The sequence below is a fragment of the Falco biarmicus genome, chromosome 8 (assembly GCF_023638135.1).
Source record: "Falco biarmicus isolate bFalBia1 chromosome 8, bFalBia1.pri, whole genome shotgun sequence".
In the NCBI taxonomy this organism is placed as follows: Eukaryota; Metazoa; Chordata; class Aves; order Falconiformes; family Falconidae; genus Falco; species Falco biarmicus.
In genome coordinates, this window is record NC_079295.1 from 36753659 (window position 1) to 36776896 (window position 23238).

The 23238-nt window shown below is 37.5% G+C and overlaps 1 protein-coding gene across 10 annotated transcripts in view; it reads right to left on the reverse strand.

Moving 5' to 3' along the window:
- ZRANB3 (zinc finger RANBP2-type containing 3) overlaps positions 1-23238 on the reverse strand; it is a 51233-nt gene continuing 27995 nt past the window's right edge. For 6 of the 10 annotated variants that reach the window (XM_056349541.1, XM_056349531.1, XM_056349532.1 and 3 more), the window contains 17 exons: positions 21003-21234; positions 18790-18875; positions 16164-16335; positions 15650-15778; positions 14097-14216; positions 13248-13367; positions 12544-12723; positions 10938-11090; positions 9821-10289; positions 8611-8814; positions 8003-8091; positions 6761-6862; positions 5454-5596; positions 3788-3931; positions 2516-2912; positions 1164-1295; positions 1-638 (listed from right to left, as the gene is read on the reverse strand). In XM_056349541.1, the coding sequence (XP_056205516.1) occupies positions 540-638; positions 1164-1295; positions 2516-2912; positions 3788-3931; positions 5454-5596; positions 6761-6862; positions 8003-8091; positions 8611-8814; positions 9821-10289; positions 10938-11090; positions 12544-12723; positions 13248-13367; positions 14097-14216; positions 15650-15778; positions 16164-16335; positions 18790-18875; positions 21003-21234 (2971 nt within the window). In that variant the 3' untranslated portion in view covers positions 1-539. The remainder of the gene's footprint in view (positions 639-1163; positions 1296-2515; positions 2913-3787; positions 3932-5453; positions 5597-6760; positions 6863-8002; positions 8092-8610; positions 8815-9820; positions 10290-10937; positions 11091-12543; positions 12724-13247; positions 13368-14096; positions 14217-15649; positions 15779-16163; positions 16336-18789; positions 18876-21002; positions 21235-23238) is intronic. The other 4 variants (XM_056349539.1, XM_056349536.1, XM_056349535.1 and 1 more) reach the window with 4 other exon arrangements.

Genomic DNA, 23238 nt, shown 5'->3' on the forward strand with positions numbered 1-23238 from the left:
AAGTCACCAGTGCCAACAGCGGGCCTTTCACAGCAGGTCAGAAGCGTGTAAGGCCGTTTTCTGAGACTAATCCCTCAGCTCTTGCGATTTCTGTCATAATAGATATCAGAGCCTCTATCTTCTACAGCAATTGATACGTGAACAAAGAAAGTATTTTAAACTAAGATACCTTCCTGTCCTGTAGGGACCCTGAGCTCTGTAAGACCAAGAAAAATTTCAACAGAACTTCGTCAAATTCCTGCAGCTGTAACTACACTGTAATAAGAAAATAGCAATGCTTCCAAATTGCATTAAGGTTACACACAGAAATTTAGCTTTAAACTATAGTGTCATAAAAATATAACCACGATCAAGTAGCTTGTACGCACTTACCAAAGGCCCTTTGACAATCAGCATTATAAATGATTCCGTGGGTTTAATTCCATATTTTCTTCCCTCTACCGACAGCATGATTGACTACAAAGCTGTTATTTGAAATCCGTGCATGAGGAACACTGTGTAACTATAGCGGTTTCTGTGTTAGAATGTAGCAATATATTTTACATCTTCACAAAAAATTTTGTGATATCACAGCCGTACTTGGTTGCTAAAGAACGTCTCTTCAGCTGGCTTCTCTCCTTGGCCTGTTTGGCAGTTCTCTGCAACAGAGAAAGGTAGGTCTGGTCAGGAAGCGGTGTTACTTGGCAACAGCGTGCGCCATGGAAAGCCTGAGCCCCCAGTTAAACTTCAGTCTAACTCTGCAGAAGACAGCATAATGAAATGCAAACGTTTAAGGTGACATCTTCCCAAATCCTGAGGAAACTGTTGTAACCCTTTAATGCTACCTCGACACCTTGGCTGTACGGGATGGAGAGGCTGCGAGCACAGGGGTTGTTCAGCTGGAGGCAGCAGGGCTGCGGAGCTGGATGACAGCCTGGCGCTGCCAGAAGAGGCAGGAGGAAGGGGGGCAGCAGCGCCCTGCTCCCCCTGCTCAGGGCATTCCCACCGGGCTCACCCGCAGGGGGGGCAGGCGCTGCCTGGGGCTAGAGGCTGTGGGGCAGCCCAGGGCCGAGGCTGCATTACCTCCTGGAGTGCCCAAAATATCTCTGATAAATCCTGCCCGGCTGCCCATTCCAGAGGTTTCCCTGTGAGGGGGCGAGTGGTGGTGGCAGCACTGGACTGACCTCTCGGTGGCAGGCTGTACACAGCGTCTGAAGGTTCTCCAGGGAGCACTGTCCTCCTCCACTGTAAACGGGCTTGATGTGATCCACCTGCCAGAATTGGCCTTCCGTCGGGTTTGTTATAATGTCATTCAGCTGCCGGAAACAGAGGACATGACATTGGAAACGTCAGATACTTCTGCACTGCACGTATGTCCTGATGTTCTGCTGTCATGAGAAAATAATTCAGGGAAGTAGCTACTTAAGAGTTTTCATCAAGAGGAAGTAAGCTGTAGGTTTTTAGCTTTTTTTTTTGTTACTCCCACTGGACAAGTGAACAACCGTACTTTTAGCTGGCATGTTTCACCTGGCCTGCAGCATGCTGAAGCACACTGCAGTGGGCCAAGGGCAGACAGAATGAAAGGTTGGTACAGTAAGGTATCCTCAATGCCATTTTGTCAAGTGCTGCTATTAAATACACACAAATATAAAGGGTCCAGTAGCTATAGTCCCATCACAAAAATTAAAGACTATCTAGGTCTGTTAAGTTTCTGATCAAGTCAGTATAACTGTAATGGCAGGCATTGAGAAACCTTAGGTGACAAAGCCCTGCATCAGCTTTCAAAAAGCTGAAGAATGTAACTGAGCACGGAGCTGTGTTCACATAGAAGGCTGTCAGATACCCCCACTCCACAAGACTTCCCATCTCAGTGTTTTAAATGTTTCAGATATTTTCAAAAGCTGCAAGCAACAAAGGAGATCTCATACATATGACCAGTGATGGTAAATTAACCTTTTTTTTTAATTCTGCAATGGGGTTCAACGGCTGTCTGCAGAATCAATTCACACAATTTAGAACCAGTTGCTTCTGAAGCAGGATTTCAGTTTTGCAGCAGAAAATACGTTAGTTTCTGAATAAACCCACCATTTTCTGTAGGGACTTCTCCCTCCCTGCTGCATTGCCTTCAAGTGAGCGAAGCAGCAGTCACAGCGATGGAAGAATGGTGGCAGTTAGTAACGCATTTTGGGAGGAGACCAAGAGGAGCTGTGACAACTGGCTTTTGTTAAGCTCCTACCAAACATTCTGCAAAGTAGGAATAACTTAGTACTGCTAAGGCTACATCCATTCCTAAGGAATCTGAAGTCTCATGCCTATGACTTAAAGATGAGAAGTGTGCAAAAGACATTGAGACTTCTTTATTTCTTTTTGTTTGGCTTTGGTGTTCGTTGGTTTTTAAGGATTTGTTTTTTCTTATTCTGTCGTTGGCACTATGTTTACCTTCTATCTTAAATCTAGAACATTTTGGATTTCTCTGAACCATCTGCTACAGGAATACACAGATTAGCTGTTATGGCTTAAACCCCAGTACAATTACCTGCCCAAGTGGAAGGTGAGACATCCAAGAACTCTCCAGAAGTTTCTTACGCTCACTCTTGGGTGCATCTCTGATGCTGAGGTAGAGCTCCTGGGCATTTTGATTGCAAAACTGGCAAACGCCGTGTTCAATTTCAAACACTTTAGTCCGCAGGTAGCTCTGACTAGAGCGAATCAAGAAGTCCTCCTGGCAGGCATGAGAGCAGAATCGCGTGTCCCAAGCCTGGCTCTGGCAGCCCGGCTCAAGCTGAGCTGTTGGCTGTTGACAGCGCAGACAGAGGGGGTTCCCTTGGCTGTCCAAGGCTTGCAAATAGCCTTTGGGTAGGGAGGAGCCTTCAGCTTCAGTCTGCTCTGAATGCAGAGCTGATGGACCTCTTCGGTTTTCTGAATGCAACCTGCTTGCAGAAAACAAAGGACAGCTCTTCATAAAGGAGGCATTCAGCAACACAGTGCAGTAGGTTTTTTACACACTATTTCCATTAGCTACCTTTTATGCTCTGAAATACAAATTTTAGTTGAAATAGTATCTTGCTCAGATTGATACCTGCACAGGGCAAATCATCTACTTGGTTTACATTTCCATTCCAGCAAAATTTGACAATTTAACACCACCATGTTAAAAATTCTTCTTTTGCACATCTTACTACATTTACAAGTGCACACCTAATTATTAGCTGAAATAATGCTGTATTTATAAAACGGTGGTTTCTCCCGGGCATGTAGACATATAAATGTGAAACATTTCAGCTCCCTCTTTAACAGAATTAACAAGTCAAAGGAAGCATCCTGACTTCCCCATGCAACCTTCATGGCTGCCTATTGGTTCCCTACTCCAAACAGGCTTACCTCCGGGCAGGATCCACACTGCCAGTTTAATACGTTATTTTAAAAGGGCATTTTATGTCTAGAATTTTAATGTTCTTTTCTCCCTCTTTCTAAATTTTGAGGCAAAATACAAGAAAGTTTTGTGCCCCTAATTTACTGTTGACCTCACAAGAAGGCCTGAGCTAACAGTCTTTTTTCCTTAACTGAATTGTATAACTATTTTCTTGTTTCATTTTAATCAGACACAGTTAATTACCAGCTATATCAGCAGACAACAGATGTAATCTAAACTGTTACAAGAGTAAACCACAGCTTATGAGCACTACAGTAAGTTTCTTATCTAAACACTGTACTTCACCAAGGTAAACACTCATAGCAAATAATTCTACTATCTTAAAAAAATCTGTGCAGAAAAAGCTTAATCACCTTATTGCATTAATAAACTTACTTTGTGGAATGACCCAACTGTTCAATAGAAGCATTTTCATTCTTCAGACAAACTCTGCTTTCTTTTGAGATGAGGCGGATGCTGCCCCCACTGCTGCTAGCTTTGTTAAGTGAGGCTACTGCTACATCCTCCTTGGTCACGTACCTAAAATAATTAAAAATGCTGTCAATATCCTACAAAGGGAACAGTCTCCCTCAAAGAATATTCACTCTGATCGGTACAGCATATTGTCTTGAAATGTTCCTCATCTCCTGGAAGAGAAATGAGTTTCAAGTCTGAGAAAGCATCCTTCACCATAATACTTCCATATTAATTAAGACACCTTTTTCTAAAACCAGATTCAGCTCTAGCCAGCAAGCAGTCAAGTTGTTTTGTATATAACTATTAAAAAATGAGAGCAATTTGATACTGCCTGACAGCGAAATCTGAAAGCGCTTTGTTCCATCGGGTGAAGCGTCACTGACATTCCAGACAATCCAGGAACCCTTCCGAGCACTGGAGGACTCCTTGCAGTTACATGTGAGCTCACTTCATTTTCATGTGCAAACACACCAACTACCACTGCTTTTCAGTAAGGCTTTCCAATTGTTTCACTCTGATCATGCTTCCAAAAACCACTATTCAGACAACTTCTCACAAGTGTATCTCTCTGTACGTAATATACATACACCAAACCCTATACGCTACCTTAGAAGGCCACTGTAGGTTGCCGTAAGTTTTCTAACCTGGTTCAGTTAAATCTTTCCTACATTTTATGGAATGATACGACCAGGCAACAGGAACAACAACGACCAGGCAACAGGAACAACAACGACCAGGCAACAGGAACAACAACGACCAGGCAACAGGAACAACGATCAGGTTGAGAAACTCCTACTACCTGCTGCTTCTTTATTACTGGAATTACAAACTCTATTTTTGAATTCTTACCTACAGCTGAAGAGTCACCCTGGAGAATTTAACACTAGGGACTGAAAGGAATAAAAAGGTTTTAGGTAGTTTGCAGAGGCACCTTGGTGAGTTAACCTGGACACATTAGAAGTTTTGTGGAGAGCAATGACAGCACCGAAGCTACAAATGTCTGTCACGCAAGGCAGTGCATCACAAAAAGGAAAGAAAGTGGAAGAGAGGTAGTTTTAGATTTTAGCCAGGATTAAACACTAGCTCTTTTCAGTGGCACCCAGCAAGGAAAACAATCGTTTTGAGAAGTGTCATCCACAGAGAACAGAACTGTTTAAAGAAAAAAAAAATTACTATAAGACTGGAGTATGCTGTAAATTATGAATACCCCACTATATCACTGATGGCAACTAATGATTTATTTCTGCTTCCAGGTGGGGAAAAAACAAGATTCTTTGACCTTACTTTTCTGTTGAGTCCCTGAGGTCAGAATTTTTCCTCAAAATTCTTTGGCAAGTTCCAGGTGTTTAAACATGCAGTGCAGCAAAGCCTGAACAGCCGCTGAATGCAGCGGTGCCGGACAGGGAAGCGGCACTTCCATTCCAACAGGCTGACTGGCATGCGCGGTTGCCTATGTTTGTCACTACGCAACAAGCAATTATCAAACGACCAGCTTAGTCTCAGTATCATTCCACTGAAATTCCCTTAATATATCAAACTTCCTGCAGCAATTAGTAAAAAGGAAGCAGAATTAAAAGCCACATACCTTTTTGTGCTGCTGACCACTGACTGTTTTTTAGACAGCTCCTCTGCAGCTTGAATAGGACTCCAAAATATCTGACCACTTTTTCTGACAATCTTCTGTTTCATCGCTGTTAGATGACTCCACTCTTTCACAAACCTCAGTATCTGGCAAAGAATGCTATTGTCAGCAGCACGACAGACAGTACACAGAAGCCTCTGATCACAGTACAAGAGCGCTGTGAATTAATACATTCCAAACTGGATGACAACAGCCGGTGTGATCAGAGATGGTCCCTTCAAGGCAGTTTTCCCACAAGCTGCAACCCCCCACCCTGCTCAAGAACTCTGGCAGCTTTGGCATTGACTACAAGAACGGTTTTGCTACATGCGTTGATCCAGAAGGTATAAAATAAGGCCAGAAACGGCCTTTACTAATCTAAGGTGTAGCCATAGGATAAAGGTTTCTTGAAAAAGCCTCTGGTAAACATTTCTTGTGTAAGCAAGACTTTGCTGGTGGGAAAACCAGAGGTGCAAAGGAGCTTTCTGCTTACAGCAGTCATCCTCCTGTTGCAGCTGGTCTCTCCGAAAAAGAAAGTTTGCTTCCAGTACTTGAACCACATTTATAATTGTGTTTACGGACAATTTTTCTGCTTTCCTCTAACCTTCTGATACATGCATAACACTAAATTAAGAAACTGTAGAATCTGCTTTTCCAAATTACCTTTCTCTTTAAATGGAGAGAACAGCTAACAAAACTACGTTCAGCAGATAATACAGCACATCCAATTTAAATTCTTTATGTCTGTCCTTGAGTACTTTGGGTTTACAGTGTTAATGTTCGTCTCAAACACCATTATGAATGTGATCTTTATTACGCAATTAACGGAAGCTACACATCTCGGTGGAGCTGTGCCCCATGCTGCTTTGAAAATTGTTAGAAGACCAAAGGAAGAAATGAGACTGCAGGCCTGCTCGGAACTGCAGCTCTGACATAATCTAGCACGTTCATTACATGTCCCATTTAATTCATAACCTTTAAAAAGCTATTTTGTTGACTTATGAATGTTAGTTACTAATCCTGTAAGTGAGAAATTAAATGATGCCTGGTTGATTCCATCTATTGAAATGTTAACAGGAGGCATGATAATTTGCCAAAGTAACAGACTGCATAATTAATATTCTCATCAACATTTAGAAGATCTGCGTGCATTGATGAAACTGTGCCTAGATCCCAAGACCTCTAAGTGTTCTGCAATTTTTTAAAAAAACACAAGCCAAAGCCCTCTGTATTAAATATTGTATTACTGTGCCAGTAGAATTTGTTCTTACCAATGAACGATTTTGTTTATGCTGGAAAGCCTCTGGTAAATCCTCCCAGTTATCCAGCTGTATGTCCAATGGAATGAAATTATGATTCAGTGGTTCACCATCCTAGACAAGGAAACAGTTTTGTTTAGAGATGTAGTGCAGCACAATTTAGAAAAAAAATTATCTGTTTCAAGCAAGTTACCCTCCCTTCCTACTAAATTTAGTCCCCCAAGGTAAGATTTTTCCAGAAACAAACAATAAGCCACAGATGTATGATAACAGCACAGATGCAAGAAATATGATTAGTGTTAATATACCTAAAAGTAAAGAGCATGAAAATTTAACCCTTGAATATATCTGCTATTTTTTTGATTTTCAGATAGTTCAGACACACAAACTGCCTTAAATTAAGAAACAGAAATTATCAACCTCTTGACTGAATTTCCAAGGGAAATGAATGTTTGTGGATTGGAAAATGTCATTCATTGCAATTTAAAATCAGAATTTTAGATAGAGCATTGTTTAGTAAACTTTGGTTTTTTTAAAAAAATGTTTGATCAAGTTCTCCTCCACTTAATTTTTAAGGAACAAGTTGTCCCAGTGGGTATATATGACCCAGGAACTTATTGACAATTCACAAACATTCAAGAGAGAATCAAAGCAGAACTCCCTGGTGTCTCACCATCCAGCAGAAAGATTTTGTGCAGTATCTGGCACAATGAAACTCTTATCCAAGCCAAAACCAACCCATACAGTTGCCCAAATACCATCCAAAATGCATCTTTGCCTTTGAATAAAATGTGTGAAGCTAGGAAGCAGTGTACACTTTAAGCATATTAAAGATGTTTTCAGATAGAAGAGGACACTCATTTTTTGCTTTTTCCCCCGCTCTATCAGCCTAATTGAAATGTATTATTTCAATGACTTGCCCTCAGTTATTTAAGATGCTTTGCAGTTGCACCTGAATACACTGACTCTTACAGTAGCTTCGAAGAAACCTTTCTCAGTGAACTTTTCTATCCCTTAAAAGAAGGAATTGCAAAGTCCTGACTCCCTCTTGAAAAACGATCCAGAAAACTACCAACTGCTGGTTTCTGTACTCCCCTAACCACTGCAGATCCATGCAGGAATCTTGAACAACTATCACCTGCATTTCTAACAGATGATCTGAGCATACATCTAATGTATCAGTTCCATTTCGTAAGCCAAGCATTAAAAATTATGTATCTAAGGATATAAATGCATGCATATTTTCAGGTTTACCTTCGTATAAAGGTGAATTCTGTCAGTATTTCTGCTTGCACAGAACATAAGCCTGTCATATACGTGGAATGTGTCCAGTTTATCTACATCTCATACAAAGAGAAAAAATGTTGACATTAAAGTGTTTTTCGTCATTCATTTCATTCAGTCTACTCAGCCATTAAAAATAGTATTACACATGTATCTAATTCCAGAACAACATAATAAGATATACAGCCCAAGCAGCAAGCTATTAAAATATTTGTGTATTTTATTTTTTTTGTTTCTCCTGAATTAATTATCATCTGTTTTGCCCGTGGCTATCCTGAACACAAGTAAATGCCATTCTAAGTTTTAATAAAACTATACAGGTTCAGAGCTGCGAGTTTGACATAGTTCTTAAGTCAGCCAAAAACCCTGTATGGCTTCAGGAGTTGTACAGAAAAGCCAGGTTTATCCATCATCAAAATTCAATAAACATCCCAGGCTCAAACAATAAAGTCACATGCTAGTGTATCTACTTCTGTCTAGGTGTAGGTTTTTATTTAAAAGTTATTTTCCATGCCAGAGGCATTTAATAGAGTTTTGAAATAGGATGTAATAACTCTTTTGCAGGAGTCCCACTTTACCTTCTCCACACTTTCTTTCACTTTCTTCATTTTCAATTTTGACAGTTTCTTGTTCACAGATTTCAACAGATTGCTGGGTCACCATTCCCCCAAAATCTTCTCTTCTATCTTCAGCATTGCACTCTGCTTTCTCCTGATTGCTTCTGGAGCCCTTTGACATATCTTCCTCAGTTTGGCTTGTGGGAGCTTCACAATTTCTCTCAACTATAAACAAAGAAACAAGAGAAGTGATTATTTATGCTACCTGTACAAACAGCTACCTAATGAATACACATCTGGAGACAGGACTGTGCAATTGAAATACAAAAACGTCATTTTATTCTCTAATATTATTATGGTGCAACCACTTAGGAAACTATTATTCTAATATTAAAGTTAGCTATAAACACATGGAAAAAAAGTTTTCCATTTCTGAAATTCCATGCACTCAGCTTAATGTCAAAATATATGCAATAAATCCTGCCATTAGCAATTCTATATTATATACAGTTATTGCATACCATAAACACACAGGTTTCCAGACATTGATCTATACCTGTGTAATTCAGAAGTTGTTCTTACTTGGAAACAAGCACAGAGATGTAAATAAAATATATTTAAAAAAACAAAACCAAAAGAAAAAAAAAAAAAAAAAAAAAGAGAACCTTACTCTTTCCTTTGCAACTGAAATGGCAAATATGAGGACAGATTTATAAAAATGTGTTATTAAGTTTCCAGATTTATTAAATTTATTTAATCAAAGACATCTACTCTGACCTGTTGGAGCAAGAAATACCGTATTTTCTGGGTAATGTCTCTCACGACAAATATACAATAACAAGTTAATAAAAGTTAATAAAGCATCTATACCACATCATTTAGTTTTGAAAGGAAAAGTTTGCCATTTAATTGAATTCAGAATAACCACAAACCTCAAAGAAAGCTACATTTGCTGCAAAGAAAGCTGAGCATATATTCTTCCTTACAGAATTTATATCCTGTTAACATCTACGTGAATTTTCTATTTGTTTCAAATTAGACTCACATAAAAGATCCTTGGGGAAAGCAAAAGTAAGAAGGATCACTTAACTCGTATCTGCACATGTAAAGACATCATTCTTCATATTTTGCCTGGATTTCTGTATAGTCATATATTTAAAAATATTTTCTGAAACTAAATCACAACTGAGATGAAAAATGCACGCTTCTCTCTGCACTACATATTACTTACCACTACTGCTCTGAGGACAATTGCACATTTCACAGTAAGGGACCAATTCATTATTACTGTATGTGCAAACACTACAGTGCCAAACTTCCAATAAAGATTTACTTTTGCTTGAAGTATTTGAGCTGCAAGGAAGGACTTCATTGTTTTGTTCTGAAAGCAAAGAGGGCCTTTTTCCAGTCAAAGATTCTGTCTTTTTCTTACTGGAGTTGACTGGAGTAGATCCACTTCTCCTTCTTGCTCTTTTAGCTTCAGGTTCGTAGGTACTTTCATGACAAACCGTATCCACATCACTTATTCTTGAGGAATCCAGGTTTTCATTGCTTTTCTCTGCACCCTCCTCTTTTGTGACTTCAGAAAACTCTGAATCATTATGTAATGACTCATTACCAGAAAATACTTTGCGTTTCTTCTCAGTGGAGGATTTTGGGGAAAAGAAAGAACGTATGTCATGCTGTCTTTCCTTTTCAAACTAGGAAAGAGGAAAGAAATATGTAAACCCCACTTAGTAATTACTGCAACAGAAGCTGTTAAAATAATGATTTTTCTCCATTGATATTACTCTCTAATACAAGAAGCTATTTCTGCTTTGGAGTGGGAAACAAAAGAGATCTTCCTTTAAGAAAAAACAGCTAGCAGAAAAAGCAATTCAACATTCCTCTTCTGTTTCATAAAAATTCTCTTCAATATTCTCATGAAAATTCTGAAACAACACTATCAGAAAACAAATACACAGAACTGTTATGCCTCTTTTTGATCACGCCTATTATAAGGAAAAGCTTTTAAACATTGTTTTTAAAGTACCAGCCAATTAAATTCAGTACAATTGATATAGATTTAATTTTAACAGAAATTACTTGGTCATATCTGACTCTGAGGTGGGTCAGTCACCTAAACATAACATAAGGGCCCCTTGGAAGCCTGCAGATCACATTTATACCCAGCAGAGCACTTTTCCCAACTTCACCTAACTTTAAAATCATAATTTACATTACTTTTTCCCACTTATTTAGTGTTTCTCCATTAGTAAATTCTGCAGTACATAGAAAGCTTAAGCAAACAATGGCTATACATTTTTTTTTAATGAAAGGAAACAGGAAAACCTAATTTTGAGCCTTACATGTGTAAATAAAAGCTCATTTTTGGGATCTTCTAGACTTTCATTTGGGGTCCAGGTCTCAGCAAAACTCAAAAAATCCCATTTCTCTTTGTCACCTTCTTCAGCTTGCATTTTCTCTTTCTTGCCATTCAAGGTGCTGCCTGTAACTCTGGACTACAGAAAGACAAATTGCATAAAGTTTCCAAGGAATTCATGTGTTGGAACAATTTTAATTTGCTAACTTTGCCTCCCTTGTAAACTTAATTCAGCATTAGCAAAGTAAGAAACTGTAGTAATTGAAACAAACTTAAGTGATTAAAATTATTTCTCTCCCAGCATCCATTTCTGCAAGAATAACAGTAAGTATTTAGCACACCACGACTTGTGAAATCGTATACAAAATGTCAGTATTTATTGAAGGTAAAAGAGAATATATAAATTGTGTACATCTCTTACAGTCTTAACACATTTTGCTTGGCATGTGCAGGCAAGCAACAACTGAATTAATTGAAAGAAGAAGTTTAGTGACAGAACTTGTAAGGCAAATTGTTGATGAATTACTGAGACCTATCTGTGCCATGTTTAAGGAGACTTCAACATCCTAGACTGACAGATTTTTTCAGAGGTACCTACAGGAATTAGAACACAGAACTTCATTCCCCAAATGAACGTCAAATACAGTTTGCAGTACCTAGATTCTTTAAGCTGTGACTACTTCTCAGCAGCAGAGGAAATTATCAGGGGGAAAAAAAATGGTTACCAGTTTCTCAATACAGTAACTGTACAGACACAATCAATTGAACCACTACAGCACAGGGGTAGCCAAATGCAGGAACAACCACCTTAAGTCAGCATTTGCATCAGATTGAGTCCTCTGTAACCCGAATCTCAAATGATTCTGACAACTAGAGTTTAAAAGGCAGTTATTCTTCATGTTGGCACTTCTGGAAATGTCAGAAAACAAGAGCTGAACACTAACACAAGTCAGTTATCAAAACAAGACACTAATGAATGGTGTCAAAGGCTACAAAAAGGTGACAAAAGTAAGACAGGCAAATTATTTTTCTTAGTCCTTTGAACTCTCAAAGATCATTCAAGTAAGGAAAGCAAGCAGAATGGAACTATTCTTCTTAATGAGGACTGGGTAACACTTGAAAATGGCAACAAGAAGATTAGATTACAGTAATCTTGAGTCTACTGAAGAATTATTTGAGAATGCTTCTGCTTCTCAGAAATGAAGTTTAGTTAAGGCACAATATTAACCCGATTAAAAAAACCCACAAACTTGATCTGTTATGAGTGACCAGAAAACCTTAAAATTGTAAATGGAACAACCAGAAAAAAAGCTAGAAGATAAACCAACATTCTCCTATAAATGTGAACCATCCTATCCATCTTGGCAAAAACTACCTTGTTTACCTTTCGATCCGAAATGTAAAGCAAAAAGCTAAAAAAGACTAGTTCAGAACAAACACGGACATTCTGATGACAAGCAATTCTAGCTGTATCAATTTGTCTTATAGCCAGACAGTGCTCCAGATAAGCAAGCATGTTACTTGGCACACGCATTTAATTTCTGTCTGAACTACAGCAAGCTCTTGATTATTTGGTTCTATTCCACACGTACCTTGCGATTCAGCATTGCCCACATAAGAGTATCCATTGTTCCTTTTGCAATAAGGAAGTGAATGTTCACAGAACTGCACTGCCCAATTCTGTGTGCCCTGTCTTCTGCTTGCTTAATATGGCCTGGATCCCAATATAATTCAGCAAATACAACATGAGTAGCAGCAGTGAAAGTTAAACCCTAAACAAAACAAGTAGATGCATTTTAGAAAGAAAGATACCACACACGAAAAACTGAATACCTAAAGTAAAAGAAAGCTAAAGGCTGTACAGGACATTTTTACATGGAAATAAGAGGAACCACTTTGATAGCAGATGGGCCTATTACACCAATTTCTTCCTTGGGCCTCAGATAGATGTAAGTAAGATTCAAAAAATACTTGAATACTGTGCAAAGACCATATACTGCTTTTTGTTACGAAAGTAAACGTTTATTTTCTTATTAATCTTGTACTTTTAGAGAAATGGAGTTTTAGTAATTATTCAAGAATGAGATGATGATGCTTATCTTGATTTTGCTCAAGTCATTTCAATAGAGGTTTAAAACGATTAACATTATTAGTGCAAAAAAATGAATACATGAGTCTACAAAAGACATACTGCATGAAGATAGATTGCCTTCAGTACATCACTTCAGTCACCAATGACTCTAGTACCTATATTCTTTAGGTTTCTTATTTCATATATTTTCTTTTTTTGTCCTACCTGACCAGCTGCCTGAATACTTAAAATAGCAACCCGGGTATCAGGATCCTTCTGAAACTGATTAACAAGATGTATTCTTTCTGACGAAGGAACACTTCCGTCTATTCGTATGTAGCGAACCTATAATGTATTGTAATAGAGAGAAAATGACATTATCAGTGCCCGTTTTTGCACCCAACCACCCTCTGTCCCCCAGTAAACATCTGTTCTATTCCTTCATGGTGAGAGGGATACATCAGTACCCGTTTGCCCTCTGATTTACAGTGAAGCATCTATCTAGAGAAAAGTGTACACTTGGTTTTCACCATTTACAATAGGAGAAGTCAGAACAAATATGGGATCTTAAAATGGAATACTCCAGAGAAGAATCCGTAGTTTCCCTGACAGGATTTATTGAAATTCCAAGCATGTGCAAAATCATAACAATATAAAATAGCAAAGTTAGCACCATTCCCTAGCACCATCGTTGAGAGTCCATGATCAAAATAATACAAAGGCTGTTTGCAAAAACTTACACTGCTTTGAATTAAATATTCAGGTGAAATAATGTTCTGTAAATTAAGTTTAAAAAAGTAGTTAGAAACATATTGGTAGAAAAACGGGAAACAACTGTCTACAACACTGATTCAATAATAGTATCATACCAGGTAAGAGTGTCTACTTCACCCTTAAATACAAAACAGTTCTTCAAAAACACACTATCCCTTTTAATCCAGTTGCACTGATCTGCGTATACTTAAAATCCATAAATTCCTGTACACAAAGGCAGTTCTGCTGAATTCAAACACAGCTCATACATATTTGTAAAGCATGGAGTTAAATTTGTGTGTACATTTGTTAAATCATTACCTTATTTTCAATAACTGCCTCTGTACAGGCTTGAAGCATGCTTAAGTGATGAGCAAAAACTAGAAACTTCAATTTGTCATTTTCAAGCATCATTTTGATGTAGTCCTTTACTGCTCCTGCCTAGAGTAAGAGAATGAGCTTTTGTTAGATGTAAAAAAATATTCAAAAAGACAGTTCTTATTTTCATGTCTTTTAACTTCATGTAATACTAAAAGGTAAGTTTCCATACTTTTTGTTATCCATTTAATATTTTACCAAACACTGCCATTGCTAAGTATAAAATATTCAAATCAATTTTGTTTGAAAAAATATCACAACTTTATGTCTTTGAGAAACCCATCTCATTCCTTCAGACAAAACCCCCACATTTATCCTCAAAAGGTCACATCATTACATTGCACTTCTTCCAGATTATGATGCAGATAAACCCCCTTTTAGTTACAACATCATTATCTGGCATTTTAAGCCATATTTAAAAAACTACAAAACTGATTTCTGCCCAAATATACTTCAAATGGACAAGGTATTGTTTAATCAGAACTTCTGTATCTGCACCCACATAAAGCAATCTATCAAAACTGAAAGAATAATTTAGATACTTTCATGATACCATAATCCTAAAGTATTACTGTATTTAAATTTTCATAGAATTCTTTTGTATCAATTATAATTTTCAGTATCTTTTACAAAAACTGTTAAAGCAATGATGACAGTTAATAACATTTATCAGTGATCAATGGTTAATGCAATACCCATTGCATCAGTCCTCAGATGTCTTTTTCATGTTTCGGCTTCCTGTTTGAAAATGGATTATCAGAGGGAAGAAACTAGAGAAGTGGGTAAGAAACAGAACTACGGTGATATTTTTAAGAGAAGGAGGAAAAAAACGTGAAGGAGTCAGAGTCTCAACTCTTACTGCTCCAGCAGCCTGCAGAGCTTTTTTTTCTATCCTCTTCTAAAAATAGGTTACCATAATTAAGCCAGATAACAGGGTAAGAAGCGGGCATGTAAAACATTATGGTCATTAACTTGTTTTTCTTACATCTTAAGCTACAGTACTATAGGAGGAAGTAGAGAACACGGGGTCCTATCTGATAGAACAGAAAGAGACCAGCTAGAAAGGCTTGTTGTTTGTCCACATTTATCCGTGAGACCCAGTACTGACAGAACGCAGTCTGCCTAAGGGCCGTGTCAGCACCGTCCTGGGTCAGCTGCAGCAGCTGCTGACACACAGGTATGGCACTGAAGTACCTGCTCCAGTATATCCCTAAAGTCTGTGAGATGCACTTAGTGCTGTTGGGAGACTCTGGCTGGACAGTCTCAGCCGGCTTAGCAGACATCTAATCAGTCACAGTTTTAACGCTTAGCTCAGGTCACTGTAACGGGGTTCAGCCTATTCCACAAACAGACAGGGAAAAAGAGAGTGTTTCTCCACGTTGCAATTACAAAACAAACCAACCTCATGTAGAATTCAGGCCAATACAACTAATTTTATTAAGTTGAAAACCACACTGCATATTTTAAATATACTAAGAAAAGACTTCCATGCTTACCTTGGCAATGGCTGTTTCTTTATACATGCGTGTGATTAGACACATGACTTGAGAAAATTGGGTTTCCGTGGCATCTGAATTCAGATTTCTCATTAATTTCTCCCACTCTGCAAAAATGGTATTCAAGTTCTAATTGGCAGAAGAGATCAGTTGTTAGATACATAGTACAAAGTGTGTTCTAGCTCAACATCTACATTTCAAGCATGAAATGTTTAGGAACTGAGTAATTTTGAGAACACTGTCAAATTTGGCTAAAAGTAACTGCAGGGTTCAAAATCTAAGAGAAAGCAAGACAGGAAGGAAGAAGATCGTACCAAAATTAGAGCAAATTTTATCATTATTTGATGCCAAAAAATTGGTATATTCATGTTCTTCATGTTATATTTTAGAAAGAATAACAGAGATGCTATGCTATATATTTGCACTTTCTTTGTAACTACATATAATATAAATGCATACATATGAATGCATAGATATTACTAACAAATACTTTTAGCAAAAGTGGAAAATTTACCTTAGCTGCAGCTTGTGGGAGGTCAAATGGGATACGCTGCCTAACTTTGGGAGGCAACTGAGTTAGAACATCATTCTTCAGTCTTCTGATCATTATCTCACTTAAAAGTTGATGTAGTTCTTCTAAATTTGAAGCTCCTCTACAGTCCCAATGAGCTCTTTTACCAAAAAACCTGAAAATGAAAAATCAACACCGACGGTAAAAACTAGCTCTTCCAAATTCAATGGAAACCTTCAGTACATAATTAATTTTAAAACACACTATTAGATACAAAAGCATGCTGGATAACACCACTTGGCTTGCCTGTTTACACCAGAGATGATTGCTTCCTGTGTGATTCCTTCCAACGCTAAGGTCAAAGCTGTTTCAGCTTCTCAGCTAATACCGATGCCCGCAGGCATTACTACCCATCAGATGCATAGTCTTCTCTCTCATCCCAGCTACGTTTCCCTTTCCACAGGAAGCAAAATTTTCAGGTATAATAACTCTTGTTTCAGTGGACTAGTGAGAAGAATATACCACCATGAGAATGCTCTTTATTATATTATAGGGGGAAACAAGTGACAGGGAAGCTATCATGAAAGCTGCAAATATCACCATTAATATTCCTTTGTTTCCCTCCCCAAGAATTCCCTCCTAGTTACAGTCAGAGACAGGATTTAAAGCTTAAGGTACCGTCATTAAATGTAATATTATTGAATGAGCAAGGTTAAATCGAGGAAGTAGGTTCAAGGTTTAAAAGCTAAAGGTCGTAAAGAGAAAGAATTTATTAACTTAGTCTTCCTTGTTCTTTGCTTTGTTGTTTTTAAGGAAGCATTGCAGCAGGAACAGCAGCTTTTCTCTGTCAACATTGCCAAGAGATAACAAAATAAAGAGCATGACAGATTTTGCTGTCTTTGGAGAAAAGCCCAGGTAACATTTTCCAAGGCCAGGAGAGTATGTTGCAAGCATGCAATTTTCCTGGTAACTTTTTTTTTTTTTTTTTTTTTTTTTTTTTTTACAAAAAAACCCCCACGATACATCATTTAGAGAAGGTGAAGCCTTACTGAGCTTATCAAGAGTTTTCTAGTTGGCTCGCTTCTATGCTGGTGAAGTACTGGCATAACACAGTCCAAATGCTATGTAGATGGAAGACAGCAACACCTTGCCCTCATATCCCTTCCTTGGTCTATTTATATAGCTGTCCTTAGAAAGGTTTCCTCCCTCCCGCTTGAGCACTGAGGACAAAAGAAATGGTAGGCAAAACCTCACAAAAATACTTTGGGCTTCATCTTTAGAAACAGGTGTCTATGAACACCTCAGTAAAAAACCCCACAACGTTTTCACAGAAAGTGCTGCATAAAAAAAATCCTATCGAGTTCATTACCACAGGATGTTTTGTTTCAGCCAAGTCATGAAGACCAAGTTATTTATTGAAAGCTTGCCAAACCCTGAACTTGATTTTTATTACATTTATGGTATTCCAAAAATAAGATAATCATCTATGATTGAGTAGCTAACCATGCTGTACCCACGCACACTTGTGGCGTGAAAATTACAGATGCATTCAGTCAAAACACCACGGAAAAAATAGCATTTCTCTGTCTGAAAATTAAGACAGCACTCTTCCATGTTATTTGAAGTTAAATGCTGATAAAATGCGTATGATGGAGGGAGAAAACCAAGTTATATGAAACCATGTAATTATTACTGTAAAAATTAAATCTAAATGCTAGCCAATTTAGCTGACAAAATCCATTGTTTCAAATATATGCAAAGTTGGAGCTAAGAAATTTTTTAGCTAAAAATTTTTTCCAAAGATTCTTCCCTTCCCACAATTTCTTTCATTCCAGATTGTAATATAGATTGAGATGAGTTAAATCGAGCATTTTAAATCAGAGCTGCTTCTACTCCCTCTGTTTTAATATAGCTAGAGAAACCAATAATTAAAGTAAACTTAAGGAAGCAATTCAGAGGGAAATGAATCATCCTTAAGTTAACAACTTCATGAAACATGCAAATTCATGAAAGATGCAAGGCATAAAAAAATGGGTTAAAATTCATTAGGCACTTGTGTGAAAACATGTGTAATGAGCAATGTTACCTAGCAAATTGGAGGCAAGGCGGCGGACAAGAATTTACAATGCCTATATTCAGTCCCTCAAAGAGGATTACACACTACTGTGCTTTTGGGACTTTTTTCCTCTTTTACTTAGTCCATCTTTAAAATATAGAAACAAGCATTGGACTTTTTTTCCACCCAAGTATGGAGGGATAGCATAAAGAGCGGGTCCCATAATACAGTCAGAAACTCCCAAGTTTCAGCTGTAGCTGAAACTCCAGCTTTAAAGGTAAAACCTATACATTTCACATTAATGACAGTAAATTTCATTTTACTGAACAGAATGATGGCACTTAAACTTTATTTCAAACTTTAATAGCTTCCAATTTTGTCCTCAAATAGAGTCTCCTGTCAATTTAATTTTTTTCCCAACCTTCTTTGATGGAGGAGACTGCATCTGACCCTGGGTTTCCAAGCAAGATGTATTTACATACAGCAATAGAAGTACCACTTACTGATTCTCTCACTTCACATGAGAAAATCAAAGACACTCATAGGAAAATAAATAAGCAAGCACAGTAATACCTGACACGAGCATCGCAGTATTTTTTGGCATATTGACTCCAAGTTCCAAGTCTTCCTGGAAACAGTGCCTCAATCTGCATGAAAAGCTGTATAAAAAAAACAACAATAGTGAAAAATTGCTTGCAAATATAACACTATTCAGAAATAATAATTATACGATTATTGTATTAAGTTTACATTCAATAGTTGCACAAAAAATACACAGCTTGGCACACATGGAAAAGACATTCCATAGAAGCATGCACTTGTCTTGAGACAGGACAGTTGTAGGAGGGCCTCAAAGAACAGAGCACCCTGAACAACATGACAGTGCTGATGACTTGGAAAAGATTTACACTGAATAAGAAAACACAGATGAGAAGATGTTATTCCTAAAAATACGATTTTTGTCATTTGCTGGGTACATGGGCTTCTACAAAGCTCCACTGCAGGTATTCCATGAATAGTCTGATGCTTAAAATACATGAAAAACCTGCTAATCCTTAGCCTTTATTTCAGAAAATAGACAATGTCAATGCAGACCAGAAATTTCACACCTTTCTTCTCAGCTGAGTAGCAGGAGGTAAATACCAGTTTAGACAAGCTTAGCCAGAAGGAATCTTGCTTCACAAGCTATTTTACTGTCAAAAATTCCCAGATTCCAAGATCACTACTAGATTCAAGATGCAGTGTTGAGGGGTAGCAGGGGCAGCATAGAGACAAGGAGTAATATCAAAGGCTGTCTCCTAAGAGAATAGCAGGGAAATGCATTTAAGTCTACTGTACATCACTGCTGCCATTTTTAAGCTTTCCTATTACCTAATCTCATGTTAGTGACCTCTCCTGAGAATTACTACAGCCTAATTTTATTCTTCACAGGCTTCTTTCAAGACAGCAGTCAGAGAACTCAAAAGCAGCATTAACAAAAACCAACCCCAAACCAAAAGCAATTTAATTGCCCAAGTGAAATGCTGTATTTTGACACAGATCTAGGCTAAACAAGAAAGGCCTGTAATTATTTGCTGTAAATGTACATAAATATAAATGAGTAACTGTTTTCCTTTTCTATACATATCCCATTTAAAGACTTCACAGAAAGCTTCTGACACAAACTGATTAAAGAGATGTAATGCTTTCTACACTCTGCCTCATAAGCCATGGCAGAACTTGGTATCACTACAAAAATGTCTCAAATTATTTTCCATTTGTTCATGAATTTTGACCCCATTACTGTGATCAAGGACAGTTTGTATGGAATTTCCTTTGAAGACCTTTAGCATTGTTGCTTACCGGTCTTGGTATCAATGCACTGTATAAAAGTATAATGCTTTCTAACTTCAATTCTTCTTCCAGGGTTGGTTGCAATGTCTTTGGTACATGAGCAGGAAGTTTCATAATGATCCACACCCATAGATACAAATATTTATTTTAAAGTTTTGAGTAAACATTTATGATACACCAAGCCCTTTTTCATACAGTAGATATTCTTCTCAAGTTGTAACTTCTCTGAAAAAATTAAATTATTCAAAGGGTTTGGGCATAAGTTCTATTTACACAACAAGAAACTGTAAAGCGTAAGGTATTACTTATATAACCCTTATAAATTCCCTGGATATAAATCAGCTCTTACATTCCATTTATTTCTACATTTGATAAATAAAAGCAGTTTTCTTGAGTTCAGTAAAAAACCCAAGTGGTTTTTTGTTTCCTCTCTGTTCCTCCCCAATTCCACAATTTGAAATTCCTTCAAAGGAAAATTTGTCTTTCTGGACGGCAACAAGCACAGGATATATTTTTTCCACTTACGCAATACAACACTTATGCAAGAATACAATATTCAAAAGATCAGCAATAAACAAAGGACTTCCTGTATTAGATGATGAAGTATAAGATTACGTGCAAGTTCTTGTCTACCAAGGACTCTCCTACGCAGTACAAACAAATAGTTCTTTACTGAGGCTCCTTCATTTTCTATTTCCCCCAACAGTCAGTCTGTCACATGCGAGATTATTTTCTTATAAGAAACATTGTCTCAAGTCACCTGCACATGAGTTTGAAACAAGTTTGTAAAACATCAATATAATCAACTCAAAGACATTGGTTTTGTTTCTTACTACTTGTGGTTCCTAATTAATAAATGTAATTATATACATTCAAGAAAACTACAAAATTCTTCATTTATTACTGATACCATCCTTACAAAAAATGAAAACAGAACACAATATGTCAAATACCTCTTCAGGTCTTCCTAAAGCAGGAGTTCCAGTAAGAAGAATAGCTCTAAGAGCTTTCTGCACAATTGGCAACAAAATCTTGCTGCGGGTCGCATTTCTGGATTTCATATAGTGTGATTCGTCAATCACAACTACCTTAAAGTTCTGCCTGTACAAAGTGTCTACTAAAGTCTGTGCATCAGAAGTTAACAGGCCATATCCCAGAATCGTTACTTTGCTGGTTGATATTCTCCTAAAAGAGAAAATACAGAAGTTTTCTCAGTGAATTTTTATTGTACGAAAATTAATATAGCAAACTAATACCAAATGAATTTTTTTGAGAAAGTGAGCATGACGCCTTTTGGATTGATTAATTAGTGGGCTGTCAGGCTAATAATAACAGGTTTTGATGTTTAAAACATTCTAGCAGCTCACATTCATACATCACACACATTTCATAACCATTTTCCAAAGACACACTGCATTTAAAAGGAAGTTAATTTATCTGGTTGCATTGCTTCAACTTATGCTCCTTTGCAGGAGTATCACAGGGGAAAAATCCACCTTCTGGATAAAAAGTTACCCACACAAGTCAGATCTGTGAGCATGCTCTGTAAACAGCACTCAAACACCTGAGGTAATAATGTCTCTATACAAGCTATCACTGCTCTGTGTACTGAGTTACCTCACCAGCAGACTAAGATGACTAACTATACTGTCTCTGAGTATTTGGGTACTGTAAAAAAAAGTACAGTCCAGGCTGAACCTCACCACCTGAAAAAAAATTTGTATCAGAGCTATATATCCAGCTTTTTTCCTCAAACATAATATAAAGAAAACAAAAAACTGGAAGCAGGGAATCAACAAGGCACAAGATGAAAAACTGGTACTTAATTGGAAAGGAACTTTTTACAATAAATTTAAAGACATATATAGGCCGGAGGCACAAACTGATTTTAAAATCACTAGAGAGCACTGTGGCCTTTCAGGAGCCTTTGAGAAGCACAGGAACTCTTAAAGTTGTTAGACAAGTCACCAGAATGAGAGTCATAGCTGGTCTATCCGTCTGTCCAACACGACCGCTCTGCTGTAGTCTGTCTTTATTTGTTCTCCAGTAGCAACAGATAAAAACAACCAATAACCGCTAAGTTGAAGCTTCCTTCAGTATTTAAGAGAAAGAAAGTATGGGGATGTGCACATTCATGCTTCTGGACACAGAAGAAGAGGTAACGGTTAGAGAGAGCACCGGCACTGTGGTCAATGCACTACAGACTACGGCTGTTACTATACAGATAAATGTAGCATCCAGGAAAACAAAAATTTCCCCTGCCCCTTTGTGATGGGTGGATAACAAAAATTACAAATAAAATTATTTTTAGTGGAACCAATTTATTCAAGAAACATCCGATTTCAAATGCAGTCAGAAACTGTAAGAACCTGAACTGATGCATAAATATATTTTAACCTGTTTAAATTAAGAAGTTAAACAACATTCAAGCAATACATTTCATTGCTGAAGTTTTGAAGAAAAGCAACGTATTGAACTGAGAGAAATTAAAGCTGAACATATGGAAGCAGAATTTAACAAAATGCTAAACCAAGTCTGGCAGCCGTATTTTTGCATTTGCATTTTCTTGCAAATTCATAAAACACTTTTTAATGTTAAAATATTAATTAGTTCAACAGCTAGTTCACTTATAGCTAGGAAGTCTCCTGGGAGTGAAACAAGCAGAAACCCAAGTTTTCCTCTTCTGTTGTGGTTAAATAAAAGCAAGTGATAATGGTTAGGATCTACTCCTTTTAAAAATCTTAAGAGATAAAATGAACAGAATTCTGTTTGCCATTTACTTTTGCCACCATTTCCCTTACTCCAAATTTCTCCTTTCTGTATTCAGCACTATAAGCATTAAGTTTGCGTGCGCTTCAGCTAAATAGCTTAAAAGAAAAAAAGGGTCATTGGAGCCTTATTTTAATTCCTATATTCCTATGACAAATTTTGACCATCAGTAGCAGCTACCCTTGATTAAACTTTAATTATTCGCATGCGATTCATGCATTTTCAGTTGAATTTCTCTGGGTACCATAAGGAAGGTTCCAAGCTACTGTCCCATCTGCACATCTTAGTGGTCAAGTCACTTTCTGATACTCCCCAGACAACACGAAGATCAGTCTCCCTTTTCCAGAAGCTTTAAAACAACATCTAGACATTACCATGAAATCAACCAAGTCACTTACAGTAAAGCAGACTAAAAAATAC